We start from the raw sequence: 21,245 nt of genomic DNA on the forward strand, positions 1-21,245 counted from the left end.
TTCTGAATACAATCCAAGCTCATTTAGCAACAGGGATGCTGCTGCCATTCATTTCTCACCCCTGATGGTAGATGACAACCAAATGGGATGTGCTGGTGTGTGATTAACCCTGAGGAGCCACCAAGCCTGGCTGCTACCAGCACTCCTGCACACATTAATACTGGTCATAAAACCTGCTGAGTGCCAGCAGTTCCCTTGAGAGCTGCTCAGAAAGTGTTTCTTGAGGCCTAATAGCTACAAGATACAGATTAAATGTAGCAAATAGTGCAAAGCTTTTGTTTTCACACTTCCCTGCAATTAATTAAGGCCATTGGGGTGGGGAGCATGAGGGGAAGGGATTTGCAAGTGTGTTAACCTGTTCCCTGAAAGGAACCCAGACTGTTGGGATGGCAGAGGCAAACCCCACAGCAGGGCATCCAAGGAAGGAATAACTCAGACAAATCCCATTTGATTTTCCCCACCCTTGTGACTCAGTAGTTCTCTGTTGATGATGGAAGTGCAGGGAGCTGACCTGGTCACGCTGTTACAAGAATGGCATCTGCAAAATCTGTGGAATAAAAACTGTGCTGAAAACTCTGCCTGTCTATTACTGGAGTGGGCTACAAAGCTGGAAAATTAGGAATGAGGAAAAGAAGGAGCAAGTATTTTGGCACTGCTGGCATTATACTTCCAAATTTTTAATATAACTCTGTCACAAACAGTACAGTTCATATCGTCAGGTTTTTTGGTGCAGAACAAATTATTTTCTCCATGGAGGGAGTTGAGGACAGGGTTTAGAGTTAGACTCAGAGGAAGCAGACATGCAACACTATGTTTAGTGTTTCCAGCAGTGAATCCTTTTGCAGATACTGGCTATTCCCCTCTGTTGATGAAACCACAATTAGACAGTGAATTAGTGGTCCAGAGTGCCATTGAACATTCAATCAACAAATTGCATGCATGTTTCTATTTATTCTACATGAGAATTTATGATGTTTAATCAGAAATTTGGGAAGGAATTTTATGTCTTTAAAGACATAAAATCTTTAAATTTATGTCTTTAAGATAAATAATAAGATTAATAATATTTATATATTTAAGATAAATAAATATTCCCCTTCTTGTTGCATAAACCCTGTGACCTGTCTTTGTGCATGTTGCTGACACTGTGAAATTCCACAGACCTGGGTCATTTCTCATTCACATCACCTTGACCTTCCTACCACTCCCAATGAAACCCTCAGGTGGGTTTAGGGAAATGCAAACAGGACACAGTAAACAGTTTCAGATTTAAAATCACTTAACTGTACACAACAGGAACAAAGGGAGAAGTGTTTGCAAAGATTACAACTTAAAAATTACACAATCAACCACTAAATAAATTGGAAAACATTAAATAGAAAACCAAACCCTCTGGGCAGCCACCCATCCACCAGCTGTAATTCCCCATCACTAAATGTACATGTATGTTTCCACATTGTTCATTTGGTCCAACACTGCTCCTACTTCCATCATTCTGCTGGATTTGACACAGTGACTCCAGATCAATAGAGAGTAAAAAAAGTCTTGCCTACCCTTTGTACATATCAGCCTCCCTAAACAGAGCCTTATCCAGCTGATTCAGTGTAACATCAGTTTTAACCCTCTTAGTCACAGAATCAGTAACACTCATAGTCTTCAGAGAAACAGCTACCATAAGCATTAGGAAATGCATTAAAATTGGTATTTCTGCATTATTAAGACAACAGCCAGATCCTGTTGAAAAATCCCTTTGCTTCTGACCAGCTGATCCCTGTATGACACACAGATACTCTCTGACACACACATGTCAGCTCTTTCAAAAATCCAACCCTATATGAGTAATGAGAGTCTTATCTTTTTAATTCCTATTTCCCAAAAATAGCCTTTTCTTTAGTTTAGTTTCCAATCTTCCAACAACCACATTAGCCAATAAGTACAACTTCACCATATTCATTGGTTATTTACATACAGCAGGAGAAAAGTAATCTTTTTAAAAAATAGCAGATTAGAGCAATGGACAAAGTAATCTTTTAAAAATAGCAGATTAGAGCAATGGACCTCAGCACCTGTATTGGAGCTAATACTCAGTGACCAGGAAAAGCTTTTGATTAAGAGAGAACGGTCCCTAATTGCAACTCAAACACAATTGTACTGATAACTGCAGTATTGGAAAGATGGTTTTAAATGCATTAGTTATGAGACTGATAAGAATTTTTCTCTACTTGAAATTCATGTTTCAATAGGTATTATTAGGCCTAACTTAGAACTTAGTAATTATTGTTCATTTAAAGTGACATCAGGCAGCAGCTCTTTCTGAATGCCATAGGATTTACTGCAAAACTTCCTGTACCACCACTCTTTTCCTAAAGGTTATGGCTGATGTGTGTTACAGGTATCAGCTCAGAATTTCATCTCTGGTGTAAACCAACACCAAAATAACCTCCACACAACAAATGCACAATTCAGTAGGTGAAACTGGGGAGCACAACACTGTTGCTCAATTATTCACTATCCCCCTCTCCCAAAGAGCAGTGTCCCTCCTTGCTGGATGCAGGGGCTCCTTACCAGCCAGGCCCTGGGGGTCGGAGTGGCGCCTTTCCAAGATTTTGCATCGCTCCTTTCTCTTCTTGCTCCCTCTGAAGCTGCCAAAACGCTTCATGAGCTGCAGCATGCACTTGCGTGGCGGCAGCTGGCGCTCATGCCCGGCGTCGGAGGAAAGCACAAGGGGCAAGGTGAGGTGTTGCTCACACCAAAAGCCCAGGTGTGAGAAAAGAACTCTCCAGAAAGACAGTGTGGCTGCAGAAGAAGTCCAGCTGGGCAGCAGCTCAGCTCTGAGGTGCCTGGCTGTGGTCTTTGTGGAGAGCTGTCCTGCAGCAGGCTGCCGACCCTTGCCTGCCAGGCGCTTCCAGCCGTAATTCCGGCATACAGTGACTGCCCTGGACACGGGGAGAAGTTCAAAGTCTGCCCAGCTAGCAGCCACAGAGCTCTTATACATCAGCTGTCAGAAGCCTTGGAGACCAAAACATTTCCCAGTGGATCAGCTCGTGTGGAAAAGGTCAGGAGCCGCCTGATAAGCTCCCTTGTTCAGGAACTCCTGACGGAGCGAAGGAGCCACCAGCCCTCTTGAGGGGAACCGTCACGTGCGGCTGGGCATGACCACCCTTCCAGCAGGCTGTAAAAGGAAACCACCCCTGGACAGACAATTCCTGGCAGCAGCGCCCCAGGCACACTGGCACCATGATGTGACATCACCCAACTATTTTGATTCACGTGTGCTGGGTCCTGGGAGGGACAGGAGAGCCCAGCTGACTGTCCCTGAGCCCCGGAATGCCCAACCCTCCACAGCTAATGACTGATGGATTCATGGCATCCAGCTCCTGCCAATTCATAAAAAGAAGGCTGATACTTTCTGGAAACTGTAGCTGGAGCTTCTCTGTGACGTGCCCTCCCCGTGCTGCACATATCCCTGTGCTCAGTGCAGATTGCTCTGTCCAAATTTGCTTTCTGCAAAGCAAAAGGCACCAGCACAGCTGTTTGTAACCCAGCTAAATCCCCCTCGTGGTCTTTTCAATGAGACAAACATGCACGAGGCTGTTGCTCATCCCAATCAGCCAGGCTGTATGATGATGTTTGGCTCTGAGGCTGTGCATTTAGAGCTGTTTATTTTAGGAAAGGGTTGATCATCGTGGGCTGGATCTTGAGCAGCTGGAGAGGGGGGTAAGTGTGATCCAAGGCACAGTCAAACCATTGTAGCCAACCTTCCTAAGATCATAGTAAATGCTCTGTTAAATCAAAAGCTTTTTTTAAAGTTACAGAGCATCAGCCTTTCCTCTAGACACCATTGGATTGTGAGGCTCAACTCTTTCAAAAATCAAACCCCATATGAGTAATGAGGGTCTTATATTTTTAATTCCTAGGAGGAATTGAAGGTTTCACCTTTTTCCTCTACAAAGAAACATGACTTCTTCCTTGTGCCCATGATTGCTTCTGGGACTTAATATCATTAGGAAGAAAAACAAAGCCCAGCCTTGAATGCTGCAGAAAAGGCCTTGATCAACATGGACTCCTTGCAAGCTCTAGTTTTTCAGAAATATGCATTAATGCAAGGATGCCTTGGGCCTTCAGGGCCCCAAGAATATGTGCAGAGGTGACAGCAGGTTCCTCTGTCATCCTCAGCTACCAGAGGCTCCCCCAAGTCTACCCTGCAGAATGTGGAAGACAGTACAGAGGACACCATTGTTCTTTCACCTAGCAACCAAAACAATCAAATTATTACCAAGACACTTAATTATGGTCCACACAAGGCTCTGAACTGATATCCAAGCGAAGCACGATGATAATTAACGTGAAGCTGTTCTCAGACTTTCCCCTTCTGACTAGTCCTCCCACTCTCCTTACCCTCATCTCTGTGGCCTATTTCAGCTCTGCAAGTGAATATCCTGCTGCTTTTAACCAGATAATCCTTGGCATAAAATCCCCTGTCAGCGCAGTGTGTTTACAAAGCCCCTTCTCCAGCCCCTCCCTTAAGGCTCACTGTTCACCCAGCAGAGGAGAAGCAAATGGAGCAATGAGTTGAGGAATTAGCAGGGAAAAGTACCTGTGTTACTTGAATTTTTGGTATAGTGTAGCTGTAAAAAGCCTTAAGCTCTGCACATCCCATCTGGCTTTGTGTGACTGTTGGGGTTCCTGCTGCTGATTCCCCGACTTCTTGGACTCTGGCTGGGCCCTCCCAGGGGGCTCCCCTGTTGGGGGAGACCCTCCTGGAGTGGTCTTGTGTCAGGAAAGAGAGATGCACTGGGTTTTTTCAGTTTCCAGGTTCTTATTTATTGTGATCTTATCTAGAGTTCTGCACACTGTCCACACCAGGGTCAGAGCACTGGAAAAGCACCACAAAATGGCCAACAATCTCTTGTTCCAAGGTCTGATAAAGCTAAACTATCCAATTAAGAACTGACACCTAGATTATTTCCCTTTTAACCCAATAACTGATCCCACAGAGCTGCAATGGGGACTTTTCTGCCCAATTACAAAATGCCACCCAAACCCATGAAGAAGGAAGAAGAAGCATGAAGAAGAAGCCCAGGATGACACCCTGTGCCCTCCATCTTGCTTCCATCCACAACATACTAAAAATCCCAAACCCTAAATTTCCCACCCAAGTGATGCACCTACACTACTCTCTACAATCTACTTCACACCTTAGAGGATTCTGGTCTATTCTGGAGTTTAGGAAACTTTCTCCATGAATGAGGGTCAGAGTCAGTGCTCCCCTGGGGGTCAGGGCACCCCAGAGCAGACAGGGAAATATTCCCAGTGCCCTGGGTTTCCACATGTGACCACCACATTTACCTCTGCGACTTCATCAGCACTGTCCCCTCCCTTCCCTCTGCCATGATCATGGCACCACCACTGAGACAGCAGCTGCCCTGGGACAAGCTCTGCCTCTCCCCACAAGCACATTTCAAGTGCTGGTTCTCAATCCATTCCCATAAGTACTTTCCATTGGAAAACCAGCTCCCCCAAACCAAACCAGGATTCTCCTTGCTGCAAACTAAGCCTAGTCATCCTTCTCTCCCCATGCACAGGGAGAACAGTGTTCCTTTCTGATCCAGAGTCACCCCTGGCATATTTGACAACAGTTATTTAGTTCCCTGGCCAGTCTTTACTTGGCCAAAACCCCAGGAAATGTTGCCTACACCCCCAGTGCAGTCTGAACCTCAAGCTCCCTCTATTTCAGAAAAGCATTCCTCATTCTTCAGTGTCCAAAGGATTGCTAGGAACGACTTAATGTTATCAGAAAGAAAAAATTTAAATCCCTTTTTAATGAGATAAGAATTGCTATGGCTTCAGCATGGAAACAGCCCCCTTTTTGATGGAAACCAAGGATAAATAGTCACTGATGACCTTTTCAAGCAGGGCCATTGCACCAGGAGGGCTCATTTCCCCTTATTAAGGGAAGCAGCAAGACTCTAATGTTTCTACACAGAGCTACTAGAAAATGAAACAATACTGTTTAACAACTGACTTTCACAGTAATTTGTTAAAAAAGCACTAAGTGTTTTGAGTAAAATCATTCTGTCTCCCACAGCTAATTGTCTAGCAGATACTTGCACATTTACACCAGGTACTACATCTTCTTAATGATTCCAGTGCAAGGATCTTGTAAAACTAATAATAAAAAGCTGTGCTTCAAAGTGTTCCTTTGGGGCCATCTATGTTCTGGAGATTGAAAGCACAAATCCCTTCCATCCCCTCGAAGCAACCATGAAATGTACACTTGTCAAGCCACATTAATTAGTTATCCCATATTATGATTTTTTAGCTGCATAAGGATAACACCATGCCCCTCCAAAAATCCTACACAAACTCACTCTGAGAGATACCAAGCAATGGGCAGTTTAATACAATTATTTTTGAGGAAGTAGCAAAGAAACACTGGTATATGTGAGTGAAACACTTCCCTAATCCCATTATATCTGCAGAGTTCAGCAGATCTCAGCCCAAAAACCCCCATCCCTGCCTGGGCTCCCTCTTTTTGATGCTTTTTGAAGTTCTCCATCTCTCAGGATAAAAGAACCTGCCCCCAGTGATTTACCACAACTCCTCAGGCACAAACACAATAAAAATATTTTATTCTCTGGATGTGATGTGAAGGTTTGTTCTATGAGGTAGAATTGAGTGTTCAGATTTGGTCACCAGGCAGAAAATACAGAAGATGCCATCACACCAAACAAGTGCAGACATCAGAGCTTTGAAGCACAAACTGATTCATCCATTTTACAGAGGTGTAAATTTTGTGCCATGGGGAAAATACTTTAAAAACTGGTATTTCAAACCATTTCCTCAGTTGCCTTTTTAACAGGAGCTTGAGCCTGATATACAAACACAGCAGCAGAACACAGGGAAGGCAGTGGGGGCCAGTAAATGCTATCTAATTTATTTTCATGTGAAAATGGAAAAAACAATGTTTTCCTCCTCGAAATTTAAGAGCTCATTTAGCTCAAAACAGGAAGGCTGAGAGGAATATGTATCCCCTTAGTGACAATTACTGTTTGAACTGGCTGCTGGCTGCAAATCAGCAAAATCAAGTATTTCCCTTTCCTCATTGCTGAGAATTTCCTCGTTCAAAATGCCCTCTGTTTTTGTCATTGCTAAGAGAAATAAAGTTCAGATCCATGCTCAGAAAGGTAAAGCATGAATCATGCTTGCATTTCTACATGGATCATGTTTCTCTGCCATGTTGTCCTAAAAATTTCCCCTAAATTGGATTTTTTTTCCCTAATTTTCATTTTTTAAACTCTACAAAATGATGTTGGCAAAATTGAACATTTTAATGCTGTCAGTGGTGCTGGCACATGCTTACACATCTTGCAACACCAGACTGATCTTAACTGCAACCATACTTCATATAAATAGAAAATGCGGAAAATATTTCAAAATAACATGTAAATAAATATGTAAAAGAGACCTTTGCTCTAAAAAAAAAGCCACTCAAGTCCATCTGATGCAATGCAGAATAACAAAAAGCCTGTGTAGCCTGAAAACCATTTGCTGGCTGATTGAACAGAACATATAGCCCATGTTCTCAAAGAGAAACACAAACTACCACTTTCTCCATCTGCTCCAAGCCCAGCTCACACCCCATAAAAGAATTGCAAGTTTATGACTCCAAGCTGGGCTCAATTATTTCCCATAATCATAACCAAGTGTTTCTCTGTAACAAGCTTTCATCCCCCTTTTTTAATACTACTTCATGCTGCTTTCACTATACATTAAGAAAGATTTCAATCTCTAAAAAATCTGTTAGAAAAATTTAAAAGTTTAATTTCACTTCTTTCCAGCAGTCCCCTAAGGTGCACACTGCATTCCCCAGAACTCTTGGTAAATTACTTATAAATTACATCCTGGCATCTTTGTGATGTTTTCCTATCCTACCTTTCCAGAGCTTCTAACACAAACCAGCAGCAATGGTAGTGTTGGCATAATTGTGATTTCTAGCAAGGAAAACACTTTTTCATACCCAGAGTGCCTATCCCAGAAGAGCAATAAGCTGGGACTGATGACTGTGATCCCATCCAAATGATAATTTTATCATTTCCCCACATCCTTCTAATAAACTTGGTGCATATGTTTCCAGTACTCACTTCAGCAATTTCACATCTATTGTGAAAAACTGAGCTGTTTTTAAATGCATCACAATCTGGCTGTGCTCAAAACACCAAACATTATTCAATCCAGGAAGTACAAGATGTCTGATGACAACACCACTTCTAAAATTTAGTAAGTTCTCAGCTAAAGAAAAACATCTCAGCAATAACTTCTACAAAAGAAGAAGAAGAAAAAAAAAAGAAACAGCAGAGATAATAAATTCCTTAGAAGCATTTTCCACTCGGGGTTTTCTCATATCTTCTTGCTTCTCTTTCTTCTTGCTTCTCTGAAGTCTTTCAAATATATTGATCCACAAAACCTTGAGAAAAAGATAGAATTCACAAATCTCCTTTTTGTTCTCTTCTTGTCCTCCTTTCTTTACTGCTTCTTCAATTCTCATGCAGAATTGGAACAGATTAAATGATGCTAAAGTTAAAATGGGCATTGTAGGGCCTTCAGTTTAAATTAAAGTCTTAAAACCACCATTGAATGCAACACAAAGAGAATGTCAGCAAATGAAATAAGACAGAGATCGCTCAAAAAAAGTAATATGTTAGGGATGGTCAGTACCTGAAAAGTGAAATTTATACAATTACCCCAATACTCAAAGAGTAAAAGAGACTAAAAAATCAGAGCACCACAACTCTACAGAAATACAGGCCTGCATTGATGAGAGGAGAGGAGAGGAGAGGAGAGGAGAGGAGAGGAGAGGAGAGGAGAGGAGAGGAGAGGAGAGGAGAGGAGAGGAGAGGAGAGGAGAGGAGAGGAGAGGAGAGGAGAGGAGAGGAGAGGAGAGGAGAGGAGAGGAGAGGAGAGGAGAGGAGAGGAGAGGAGAGGAGAGGAGAGGAGAGGAGAGGAGAGGAGAGGAGAGGAGAGGAGAGGAGACTCACTGAGTTAGCGACAGCTGGTACCAGTGCTCAGCTGACCTTGCATGTCAACCCTACACAAACCAGTCACCCCAGAATGACCCATTGCTATGTCACAGTGGATGAAATAAAGCCATAAACATGCCATATTTATATTACATACATAAAATCAGAGACAGTGGCCAGCAGCATCCTATTAGACCTGTGAGACAGCACAGAAATGCTGACTGAAGAGAAAGTTGAGCCACACCTTGAAAAGCTAAATGCTTAGATAAGGCTTGAGAAGCCTTTCCCATTCCTGACTCCAGCAGTTTCACCAATTACTGTCCCACTCTTCACTGATTAAAAATGGGTCTCATGGCTCAGCTGCAAGGGAGTAGCAACTTCCAGAGGAATCAAACATTCCCCACCAATCTCAAGGGCAAAGGAGGATTTGTGTGCCTCTCCTGCTCTTTGATGCTCTGATGGTGCAGAAGAACCTGAAACCTACATTGAGGTCACCTATAGGTGTTTACATAAATGTTATTTTGGCAGTGAGAGCAGGGTCTTGTAGCAGTCAGCTGAATTCTCATTGAACTCAAGCTCAAAACTCACAGAATCCCAAGGACAAGCCAGGGTATCCATGGGAAGGACTTGAACAATTATACAACCACTGCCAGTCTGGTTACACCAATGACACTGCACAGGACTCCATCCTGATGAACTGAACACAGCAGTGATACCAAGAGGGAAAATCCCTACAGGATCACCCAACACTGTATTCTTAATACAAGTGGAGTTGCTCCAGCCAGGGGAATGCAATAGAAATGGAGGAATCCTCTATGTAGGGGGGACTGCACTGAAATCCATCCTGCACAGTCTTTTTGAATTGCAGCAAATCCCTTCATCTGTTCGTTCAAGCTTTAGTAAAATACAGTAGACCTTTTCTTACAAAACAATACAAGGGATTTAAAAAAAAACCCCAAACCTGCACCAAAACCACAAAAAAAACCCAGAAAAAATAAAAACCAAATGACCCCACCCCCCTCGGCAAAAAAACCCCAAAGCCCAAAACCAAAAAGAAAAACCCAAAAATGCCCCCCCCAAAAACCAACAACACAAAATAAAAAACAAAACAAAACTAAACCAACCAAAACCAACCAAACAAACAGAAAAACCAAACCACCAAACAAAAGAAAAAAAACCCAAACCAAACCAAAACAAAATGCCACAGAAAATAAATCTAGGAAAAAAACACCTCAAGATCTGTCTTCATTTTCTACTTTTACTTTTCCAAGAAATTAATGATTCAGAAGCATGATTAGTTTTAAGCAAAGCAATAAAGCCAAGTGCTTTGCATGCCTTAATGTTATAATAACTGAACAACTGGCAAATCAGCTCTGGTAACTTCCCAGGATAAACCTTTCAGGAACCACCATCATCTTCTATATAGATAAAGATATAAATAGATATAGATAGATATAGATATATAGAGAGGAAGTTTACTAGGATTAGTTTTCCAAATATGCCAGAAGAGATGGTAATATAGAGAGAAAATACATTGTCACACTCATGTGGTCTGGAAGAGAAAATCTTTCTGGTTTCTTTTTCCTGGTTTTGTTGTTGCTGTTGTTTGTTTTAATGGGGTTTGTTTTACATTTTTTGTACCCGTATCACGCTGAGCAATTTTGATAGCAAAAGAAACTTAAGTGATTTTAAAGAGAGATGAAAGCACTGTGAGAAAGACAAGACTGCAGCTTTTTGAAGGTGGTACAGAGGCACCTTAACAATCTCCAAAGCTACAGAAGGGACGAAGAAAGAGACAGTGGACATGTATGGGAAAACTGGATTGTTTTACTCTTCACAATGATCTAGAAACCACCCAAGTATTTCCCATTTATTGATGATTCTACCAACTTAACTGTCAAATTGGAAAAAAAGGATCCCCAGGATCCAGCTAAAAAGCTGCTGTGACATGGGAGCCACAATCTTACAATTCAAAGGATAGTGTGGAACAGCTTGGGTGGTGAAAAGTTCCCTGTTCATTCATTGTATGAGTGAAAACACCAAGAACTGTAAAGTTCAGAGTTGTTATTTTTAGGATTGTGTGAAAAATCTCAGTGGGTTGGCTGGGACCAATGCAGACATGAACTAGAGAAAGCTTTGAGTCTTTATTCCTCGAGATGACAGAAGGGCTGGAAACCTGGGAGCTACAAGGCAGCAAGAAAATATTCCTGGAAAAGCCAACCCTGCCAGCCTGCACACACAATACCTGGCAGGAGAAAAAACAGTCTGAAACTTTTCACAGCAGCTAATGATAAAGGAAGAGACTGGAAAGGCTGTCAGCTGTGTCCCTGGGGATCTGCTTGAAAGCCAGAGTGGGAAAGGGGCAACACCACTGCCACTCCTTACACAGTGTTTCCCTGGTCATTTATGCTTTAGGATCCCCTTATGAATCAGAGGACCAGTGCTCAGGCACTTCCCAGCTGACACTCAGTTTGCAGCCAGCATCTTTCCCTGCTCACCTCCTCAAAACACATTGAGCCTCAGATTGAGAGACTTCTGGACTCATGGAATCTCTTTAGTGGGACTTAGCTCAGCAATACATTGGGCCAATCACAATACTGTTTGTACCTTGTCAAGTAAATTGAAAATTATCTAAAATAGTACCACAGATGACCAGAATTTGTTGTAGAGAGCCATCAGATCCCCAGATCTTGTCAAGGTTCATGCAGTGGCTTCAGTGCTTAAAGCAGAAAGCACTCCACCCAGTAACTCTCCTGTCACTAATCCTTAAATTCCACATCAAGAAACAAAGCAGAAGCTCACTGTTATGGTCACAGAGCTCTGGATATATCCAGCAGCAGAGACTCTTGAATTTCTTGGTCTGCCCCAAAAGACTCCTGCATCCTTAGTCCCTCCCTCAGGTGCCTCTGCTCTCAGGGGCACATTTCTAACACAGGCCTGGGAGCTCTCTCCCACCTGGTGCAGTTCTGGCTCTCAGAGTTGCCTAAAACAGCCTGTAAATACCTACCCACGCTCCAGACTGAACACTTTTGTTATTATTACATATTTGTGTAAAAAACCCACTCCATCATCACCTGGCAGCTGGCAATAAAGGCTGGCAAATCTGACCCTCAGCTTATTTGCAAACACGTCATTGGAGCAAAAAAAAAATCTATTAAAACCTCTGTGCTAACAGACACAAACAGAAATTACTGCTCCAAGCCACATATTCCTTTAAACCAGGTAGGTTGTTTCCAGTCATAATAAAATACTTTCAGAGCAGAGGAGGGGAAGAAGAAACACTGAAATGGGACTGAGTATGGCATTAATAAACTTTGGTTTTATGCTAAACTCTGCTATCAGGCAACTGCACAGCCAGGAAAAACCCACATCATCTCTGGGAGAGCTTCAGATGAAAATCTGTTTTCAGATGTTACTGCACTGCAAGAGTCTTATGCTTAGACTAATCCTTTTTGTACTCCTATTAACCAGAAAGTTAATTAAAAATCTTAAGGAAATGTAGACCCACAGCAGAAGAAGTAGATTTTTACAGTGACCACAGGTTTCTGGCTTGCCTCCCTGTTTATTTGCTGCCTGTATCCATTACAAGCCTATGAGTTCATAGGCAAACAGCAAAAATTCCTGTGTCTTCAGGAATTTCTCAAAGAGGGATAAGTGCAGGGAGGAAAGCACCAACCCTCAACCCAAGAGACCAAACTTCCACTGGCCTCAGTAGCAAAACCCAGGCTCATTGCCAGCAAAACTGAGCTTCTCAAGATGTCTTTAAATTAATTTCTGAGAGGTTTTTTCCCGGCACGTGTTAAAAGATGCGACACAAGCTCCTGTGCCAAGCACAGCACTGACTAGGAAGGTCCTGCTGATCTTTGAATCAGAGCCCTCAACACCACCAGCCTAAATCAGCCCTTCAAATTCCCCCTGCACCCTTCAGTTCTCCCTAATACAGCCACCTGCTACAAAATTCACACTCTTAAACTACAATAATTAATGAAACTTCACCAAAACATGGAGAGGATCCACTCAAGTTACTGGATAAAGCATTGGGGAAACTCCCTGAGCTGGTCCACAGTGAAGAATGAAGCTCTTCAACAGTTTTAACTGCTCAGCTCCAAGAAAATTTCCACTGTGTTAACAATACCAGCACAAAGCCACTTGCATTTCTCTAAGGACATGGCAAACCAGTGTCCTTTCTTCCCAGCACTGAGCCCACCAGGCTGCACCCACCAGTCCCATCTGACCCCTTTAAGGCTGCAAATCAAGGGCTTCTCCCCCTCCTACATTACCCTTATTAGTGTAGTAATAGAGTTCTTAACCTCATTTACCTCCTTGGCTTTTGCACCATGCAAAAAGAACAAGGAAAGAAGAGCTGGAGGCTTCCTTAGCACAGCAAAGGGCTCCTCTAATCCTGCAACCTTTGGTGAAGGAGCAGAAATTGCTTATAAATAGCTCAGTTGAACATGATTCCTTCCCCAGTGCACAGCAAATATCTGTGTCCAAGGCAGAGGATAAGAAACTCTGGGGAAACAAAGTGCCAGATTTAGAGAGAAACACAAGTTCCTAGCCATGAACTCATCACAGGATTTTTCCCTCAGAATTTTTGCAAGATGTGCATGTGCTGTGTGCTGCTGAGCCTCACATGTGCTGGATGGACAAGAAAGTAATTTCTAAGAATTTCAGTGATGTCAGGCATTTTCTTTTTTTAATGTGACCATAAAGTGGCAAAAGCAGTCAGTGGCACTGGCAGTAGCTTAACAAGAATTGTTGACGTTGCCTGGATACTGAGTCCTGCTCCAGCCTCGGATTTGCCTGCATGTCTGCACTTGACAGGAGTAAGTCCTTGGGATTTTAGGTTTTCTTTAATATTTTGAGATCTGTGCAAATATCTCTCCTTATTCAGATCCCTCCTTCTCTCTCCTCCCCCACTTTTCAGCTTTGCAAAATACAAACTAATTCCTCAACCATAGTAAAGCCATAAATAAGAAGCCATAAAAATATTTTTTCAAGCCCTTTTTTTTTCCCTCCAGGTTAATCTTTTCAGTTATATAAACACTTTATAAAAATAGCATGGCAAAAGTATATGAGAATCTTTTTATGTGATTAAGACTTGCTCCTTCTTTCCCAGTGACAGTATTTCATGCCTTGCATTTGCCACTGCTGAGATTTGCTCAGCTGTCTCTCTGTGACCTCCAAAGCAGAAGGCAGCAGGATTTAACATTGCTTCTCATGGAGAGCTCACAGTAAATCACTGCTGGTGGCTGTGATTCCCAATCCATGGAGGCTTGGGAAAAAAAGAGCATTATTAAGTACCTGCTAATTTTTTGTTACAGTGGATGGATTCCAGGTTTTCACGGATGGTAAAAATCCAGCTACTCCAAAGGGAAGTGAATTTTTCCCAGTCTTTCCCTTTATTGCTGTTCTGCTCCCAATCTGATTTGTGCTTTAGTGTTTGGAGAAAAGAGTTCTGGATGCCATTTAATGAAGTATTGTAGTGTTTTATTATCCTTTATGGTAAAGGATTTGGAAGGACTTTGGAGAGCTTCATGCAGAAAGAGAAACAGAACCAAAGTGCATATAAAAAATACAGCTCTAAACTCCTCTTCCTGGCAGCTAGATAACAGAGAAGTAAAAAACATCCACTGCAGACAATTTTCCAGTCTGGTCCCTGACATGGTTCCCAAGTGAGGAATGATGCAGTTATCCTGCTGCCCCACAGCAGCAGATTTCAGCACCCTGTGGAGTTATTTTCCAAAGGAAATTATGTGCTGTTCAGATACTTTCTTTAGTGTCACTTTTTAAATTTATCTAATAGTGCCACAGGATTTCAATAAGAAAACAGGTCTTCCAGCAATGCTACCCCAAACATCAGGTCCCCATTCCTGCAAGCCTTTCTATACTGGGGAATGACTCAGTTTAGCCACGCTGAAGCAAAGGGTATACACTCCTTCCTCTTCCAATTCTTCATTAAAAAAAAATCCATATATTTTAGCACTCAACATCATGACTGCATCATCTCAAAAGGGTAAATGAAGCTTGAATGCAACAAAAACAGGTACCACAATCTCATAACTCTTCCCAGCTGCTGCCAAGCACAAAGCAGTGTGAACATGTGAAGTTCATCTATTCAATGTAATCCTATTTTCCCTCTTGTTACAGTGGTAGAAGATGTGAGATTTTGGGCATTGTTGACTTTAACAGCTCTGTGGGGAGGAGAAGACACTTTCCTGTTGTAGCACTCCAAATTTTAAGATTTAAGCACTGGCAAAAAAATTTACTCAGAAAAACTTGACATTGACCAAAAAAACCTGATGGAAACTTTGAAGCAGAGACAAGCCCTGAAAAAAAAATCTCTTCTTCTCAGCTTTAAAACTGGAATGGACAAAATGATAGGCAGAGGAAAGAAAGGTGGAGATGATTCAACAGGCTCATTTTGTGGTGATCCCTTTTGCTGTTACCTTCCCCAGTTTGATGATGCTGGAACCATCAGAGCACTTGGATGTGTTTGGAGTGCATGGAGGCAGTGCCAGGAGGCTCCCACTGAACTCATGCACAAGAAAAGCCCTGTCCCACTGCACATCTCTTCTTAAATACAGAATGCAATAAAGGAGCAAAAGTGATGGTGTGAGTCCTGATAATCACACTGTCCAAGTCTCTTTTCCAAGCACAGGTGAGGCTCCCAGCCCAGCCCAGGACAGCTGGATCCTCTCTGGTCTCTCTTGGCTAAACCAGAGCCAAGCATGGCAAAGCCCTGGCACCACTGCTGCAGCTCTGTGCTCTGCTGGCATCCCTCCTTCCTGAGTTTGTAGCTGGGCTCTCCAGGGAAGCAGCTGCATGCACTGGAGAGAAGTTTCCCATTCTGCAGCACAGACTTTTTGCACATTCTGCTTTGTAAGCTCCTCCACTGACAACGTTCACTGTCTCCATGTTCCAGCTTTCCAAACAGAGGGGCTGTAGGGATTCCCTGTGATAGCCACCTGTGGCTTCCAGCTGCTTCCAGCAAATCTCCAGACACTCTGCCTCAAAGCTCATCCCAGAATGCTGGGTGACTTTAACAGCAGCATCACTCCTGGCCAGCCCTCAGCAGCATTGATTTAAGTGCCATATAATTGCGGTGACATGTCTTTAATAACAAAACCCACGCCAAGAAACTGTGGTTGGAACAAGAGCTGACTAAGGCCAGTTTCCAAAGGGTTTTCAGTCCCCTCTTCTCTCACTTGTGGCTTCCTGGGTGCTGCACAACCTCCCCTGGGTCACTGAGGGACTGCAGCCACCCACAGCTTCTCCAGCTGCCAGCACAGCCACACCAAGTGAGGAGCCTTGCCCCAAATGTCACCTCTGGAAAAGCTGGAGGTGCTCCTCCAGCACCACTCTCTGAGGCTGGGGACAACCCCAAGGTAGCCACCATCCTTGGGTGTCTGGTGGGGCTTTCTCCCTTAAAAAAAGATCTGAGATTTCAACTCTTTTCATCACCCCTGAACTCTGTGGTTAAATGAAAAAGCAAAAAAATCAGCATGGGGCAGAACCCCTCTGATGACATCTCCCTTGCACAGAAGCTCCACACACCCTCCCCACACCACCCAGAAACCAGGAGAGCTTTATCTTTCAGGATTTATCTGACAGCATGGATATGTGTGACTATTGCTGCATAGAGATGTTCCATATAACACACAGAAATAAGACATGCCAATCTTAGTTGCATTTTCATATTCTAGTACTTTTACACATTCTTCACTCCAAAGGTCTGGATAATACCAAAGCATAAATCCTCTTTGCTTAAACAAACTTCAAGGGACTGTGGCCCATCACAAAGGAATCTCAAAGGAATGGCTATTTATTGTATACATCAATGAAATTGAGAAAAAAATGTTAAATTTCAGCTTCTTTTTTGGTCTTTGTTTCTACAACAAACAGAGAAAAAGAAAAATGTTCTTAACATCTGCAACAAAGCCCAGATCTGTCATTCCACAGTTGTGGCTTTGACCATTTCTCTAAATTTAGAACATCTCTCCCTACCTGTCTTCCCTTCCCACTAGTAAGAATTTGCTGATAATCCACCTATTTTTCTGCAGACTGGGCTTCTGATCCAACAAAATCTAGAGAGCTGTACAAGTGGGTTTGCACTAATCCCCACCATTTGTTTGAAAGATTTCTGTGAGCACCAGCAAACACACAAGATGTCAGATCAGCAATATTCCTCATTACTTACTTTTCATCCCTTTGATTGCACCAGAAGGGTTTTCCTCTGGTTTTTAGGGACAAAACCCAACACTTAGATCCCCATGCAGGAAACTATTATTTATTGTTCACCACCTTCACAGGGGGGATGAACAAATATTGCTGAAATTAGCCAAAATATTTATGGTTTTTTGGTTTGGCAGGTTTGGGTTGTGGTTTTGTGGGGTTTTTTGGGGGGGGCGGGGTTTGTGTTGGATTTTGTTTGTTTTTGTATTGATTTTGCTTTGTTTTGTTTTAAGGAGGTCTGGTTTTTTTCTTCAGATCAACTGATTTAGATGGATCAGCAAGGATTTACTATTAATTTCAGGCAACCAGTTCTGGAAATTGTTCCACTGGTTCAGAGCCCAGTGATAAAATCTTCCCCTGTGTCACTGTGAAAAAGTCAGAGGTAGTAAATCCAATGTCCTTAAATGCACATAACAGAGCAAAATTTGATCTTCATGGAGGTAGAAACAGATTTTAACCAGCTTTGCTGCAAGGGGCAATACTTTCTTCTAAAAGATGAAAAAACTCAGCTAACCACACATTCATTTTTGAGGTTCACTCTCATGAACAAGTTTAGGCTGGTGCTGCCTTGCTGAGGACTCCTTTGCCAAAAGCCCATTTCTATCAGCTGGCTGCTTGTTTCAGCTGCCACTGGTGCTTCTTGTCTCTCAGAAATCCTCCAAGGTGCTCTAAACCATGGCCAAACTCACCCTTCTCTACCACACACAAAGGAGGCAGCACTAATATAGATGCTGAACACAGAATAAATCCCACAGGCACTGTTTGCCACCTGCAGCTGCTCTTGCTCCTGTATTAAGCACCAGCTCATGTGAAATTCTTCCACCTTCCCTCCAGAAAGTCTTGACCTTTGTGGAGTTTAGATGTGCACCTCTATTTTGCATGGATTAAAGGCAGTTTTGGCCTCTGGATGCTCAGTGCTCTGGGGCATGTCAGTGTGACAGAGGAATTGAAGCAAAGGCTTTAGTGCAAACAGCTTCATCCTGCTGCAGCTACAGCTCAGCTTGCCAAGCGCAGCTCTCTCACCATTAAACAGTTTCATGGAAAAGGCTGTGAACATGAAGAGCTGTGGAAACCTTATACTGAGGTTAAGCAAACAAATCTGACACCAGACCTTCTGCCCAGCTCAGGCAGGCAGTGAAGCAGATACATCCACAGTGACCCTGAAATGAAATGCTCTGTACTCCCAAACAACTGCTCCTTGAAGAATATTTGATTCATGGCTTACCTCCACACGTGTTCCTCAGCCAAAATTTAATTGCATGCATTTATCAACACAATTAAATGTCTACCTTGATATGGAGTGTCATAACCTGACCTGGGGGCAATGTCAAACTCTCCTGGGATGAGGAGAGGAGAAGCTGATTTCCTGAGCAGCTACTGAAATTCCAGTTTGGAGGGAGGGATGCTTTTAGCCCCTGATGTTTTAACTGGTATAGAAGGAAAAAAAGAAAGAAAAGCAACAAAACAAAACGACAGAAAGAACAGTCAAAGGTTCTTAGCTCAAAACCTAAGCCAAAGGATTTCCAGGCAGGCAGGGCAATGCCAGGCTCTCCACACAAGAAGGAGAAGCAGTGGGATGCCCACAGGAGGGCACCTGGGCTTCACAGTGCTGGAGGAGCTGCCAGGGAGGTGCACTCTGGGCTGGCACAGTGTGGCACAGCTGCTCCCACGCTCCTGTCACCCCAGCCCTGTGCCACACACCACACAGGGCCCCCAACCCTGTCACCCCAGCCCTGTGCCACACACCCACACAGGGCCCCCAGCCCTGTGCCACACACCCACACAGGGCCCCCAATCCTGTGCCACACACCCACACAGGGCCCCAACCCTGTGTCACCCCAGTCCTGTGCCACACACCCACACAGGGCCCCCAACCCTGTGTCACCCCAGCCCTGTGCCACACACCCACACAGGGCTCCTAACTCTGTGTCACCCCAGCCCTGTGCCACACACCCACACAGGGCCCCCAACTCTGTGTCACCCCAGCCCTGTGCCACACACCCACACAGGGCTCCCAACCCTGCACTCACCCACATTTGGGGCTCAGAGAGCTGTAAACTGCAGGAGATGCTGCAAGAAGCAAACTACAAAGAAACACACCACAGCTGCCAACAGATAAAGTGTGCTTACAGGAAACCCAAGGCAAGCTTCAAAATAATTTAATTAAAGAACTGAGGTGCTTTGATGGTTGATCATCAAAGGCTCTAAGTACTTGTTTCACATATCAACTACACACATTAATATCTTCATCATCTAAGACAAGAGGTTTTTTTAAGATACAGAAGAATGTTCAAATATTCTGTGAACTGCAAAAAAAAAGGGCTCATCAGAAAGTTTATATAGAAAAAAAATCCAAAACAACAACAAATCAAAACCAAACAATCCACTACCCTTTTTTGTTTTGTTTTGAAACTAACATAAGAAAACTTGGATTTCATTAAGTTGGTGCCCTTTCTAGAACCAGCCTTCCCTGGTGGGAAGGTGGTTGAGTCTCCTGATCCATCTTAGAGCTCCCAGGTATAGGGACCTTTGTAAGCTCCCTGCTGGCTTTAGGTTTGTCATTTAGCAGTCACCACTGCTGGTTTTAGGACTGTCATAAATCAGTTAATTTCTGCCATTTGGCTCTTTCAGCAATGCTCTGTTTAGCTGGTCAGCTGGATAACAAATTCTAATACCCAAGCAGACCAAAGGGGCAGCACTGTGTGAGAACACCAATTACAGATTATTGCCAGAGATGGATAATCAGAGATTACTGACTCAAATCTTCCCTTCAGAAAGTTTTCCATGCAGGGCATTACTCTCAAAATCACATTCACTACAACATTTTGCTTACTCCAGCTTCACTCTCTATCCCCATGAATCCTCATCTCCCTGCCCCATCCTTTGCATTTTTTTTTTGTGGAGCATCCCCACACACCTACTCAGAAGCACAAACCATTTCATACAACACTGGTGCAGCACAGAGAGGCCAAATCTCAAAATGGTGCCAAATCTGGGGAGCATGGACCCCTGGCTAACATGCATGTGAGTGCCTGTGAGTAACAAAATTGCTTTTATAAACCTGAATTGGGTCTTTTGCACAGTGCTGTCCTTCATTCAGAATGTCCCACACTGTGCCAGGGAAGCTTGTCAGAAGTTTTGATGGATTATCAATCATACTTATTAAAAGTTTCAGATGGATGGGAACTGTTCATAGATCACTGTCCAAAAATTAGACCCAAGGCCTGTTTTCTGCCATGAGTAGAAGACTTTGCCTGTCATTTTAAACTAGGAACATGACTTCTAGCCTTCTCCAGCTGATGTGTTTATTATTCTACTCACAATAAACCTCAAATCAATTAACTCACTGGGCTAGAAAATTCTGAATGAATTAATTTTAAAAAGTGGCATCTCTGTTGTACTTGGCTTTGACAAAGGAAGCATGAGCTCACTTTGGTCAAAGAGAAAGCAGCACGGAAAGATTCAGCTGCACTACACAGGTTCAGGAGAACAGGAATTAGATCAGTGACCTAGGTTGGAATTACACCATTTCCACAGCAGTCCCACCTCTGTCAAACTACAAGGACAAAAGACTTATTCCTATATCTCCTAATTCAGACTGATATTTGACTTACTATGGCAGTGGGGAAGAAAAAAATCCTAAACCTGGCACCACACAGAGGTTTGTATTTTTTACTCTGCTTTTCTACATTTCCTTCTCCCAGTACCAACCACCCTGCTTCTAAATTTGCTGTACAGATCAAGTGAGCTAATGCCAACTCCACTGTCAGATGATCACTACACAGCTTGAAGGTGTTCCAGCCCCTGAGTGAATCCAAATCCATGATCCAGGTTCTCCTTGCCCAGTTTGTGACTCTGCCAGTGACTGCTGGAAGTGAGGAGCTGCTAAAGCAGCTGCTGGAAGCTCCTGTGATGGTTTATAGACACTGCAGTCCCTGCCCATGGTTATTTCCCAGACAAATGGGAATGTTACCTTCAGCTGGCTTTATG

At 43.2% G+C, this 21,245-nt stretch overlaps 1 protein-coding gene across 4 annotated transcripts in view; it reads right to left on the reverse strand.

Moving 5' to 3' along the window:
• PRKAG2 (protein kinase AMP-activated non-catalytic subunit gamma 2) overlaps positions 1–21,245 on the reverse strand; it is a 216,488-nt gene that overhangs the window by 108,981 nt on the left and 86,262 nt on the right. The window contains exon 1 of one of the 4 annotated variants that reach the window (XM_036399146.2): positions 2,566–3,100. The exons of the other annotated variants lie outside the window; for them this stretch is intronic. Within the exon in view, the coding sequence (XP_036255039.1) occupies positions 2,566–2,995 (430 nt within the window). The 5' untranslated portion in view covers positions 2,996–3,100. Of the gene's footprint in view, positions 1–2,565; positions 3,101–21,245 lie in introns of those variants that run through there. 4 annotated transcript variants of the gene reach the window in all.

This window comes from Molothrus ater, chromosome 1 (assembly GCF_012460135.2).
Source record: "Molothrus ater isolate BHLD 08-10-18 breed brown headed cowbird chromosome 1, BPBGC_Mater_1.1, whole genome shotgun sequence".
NCBI lineage: Eukaryota > Metazoa > Chordata > Aves > Passeriformes > Icteridae > Molothrus > Molothrus ater.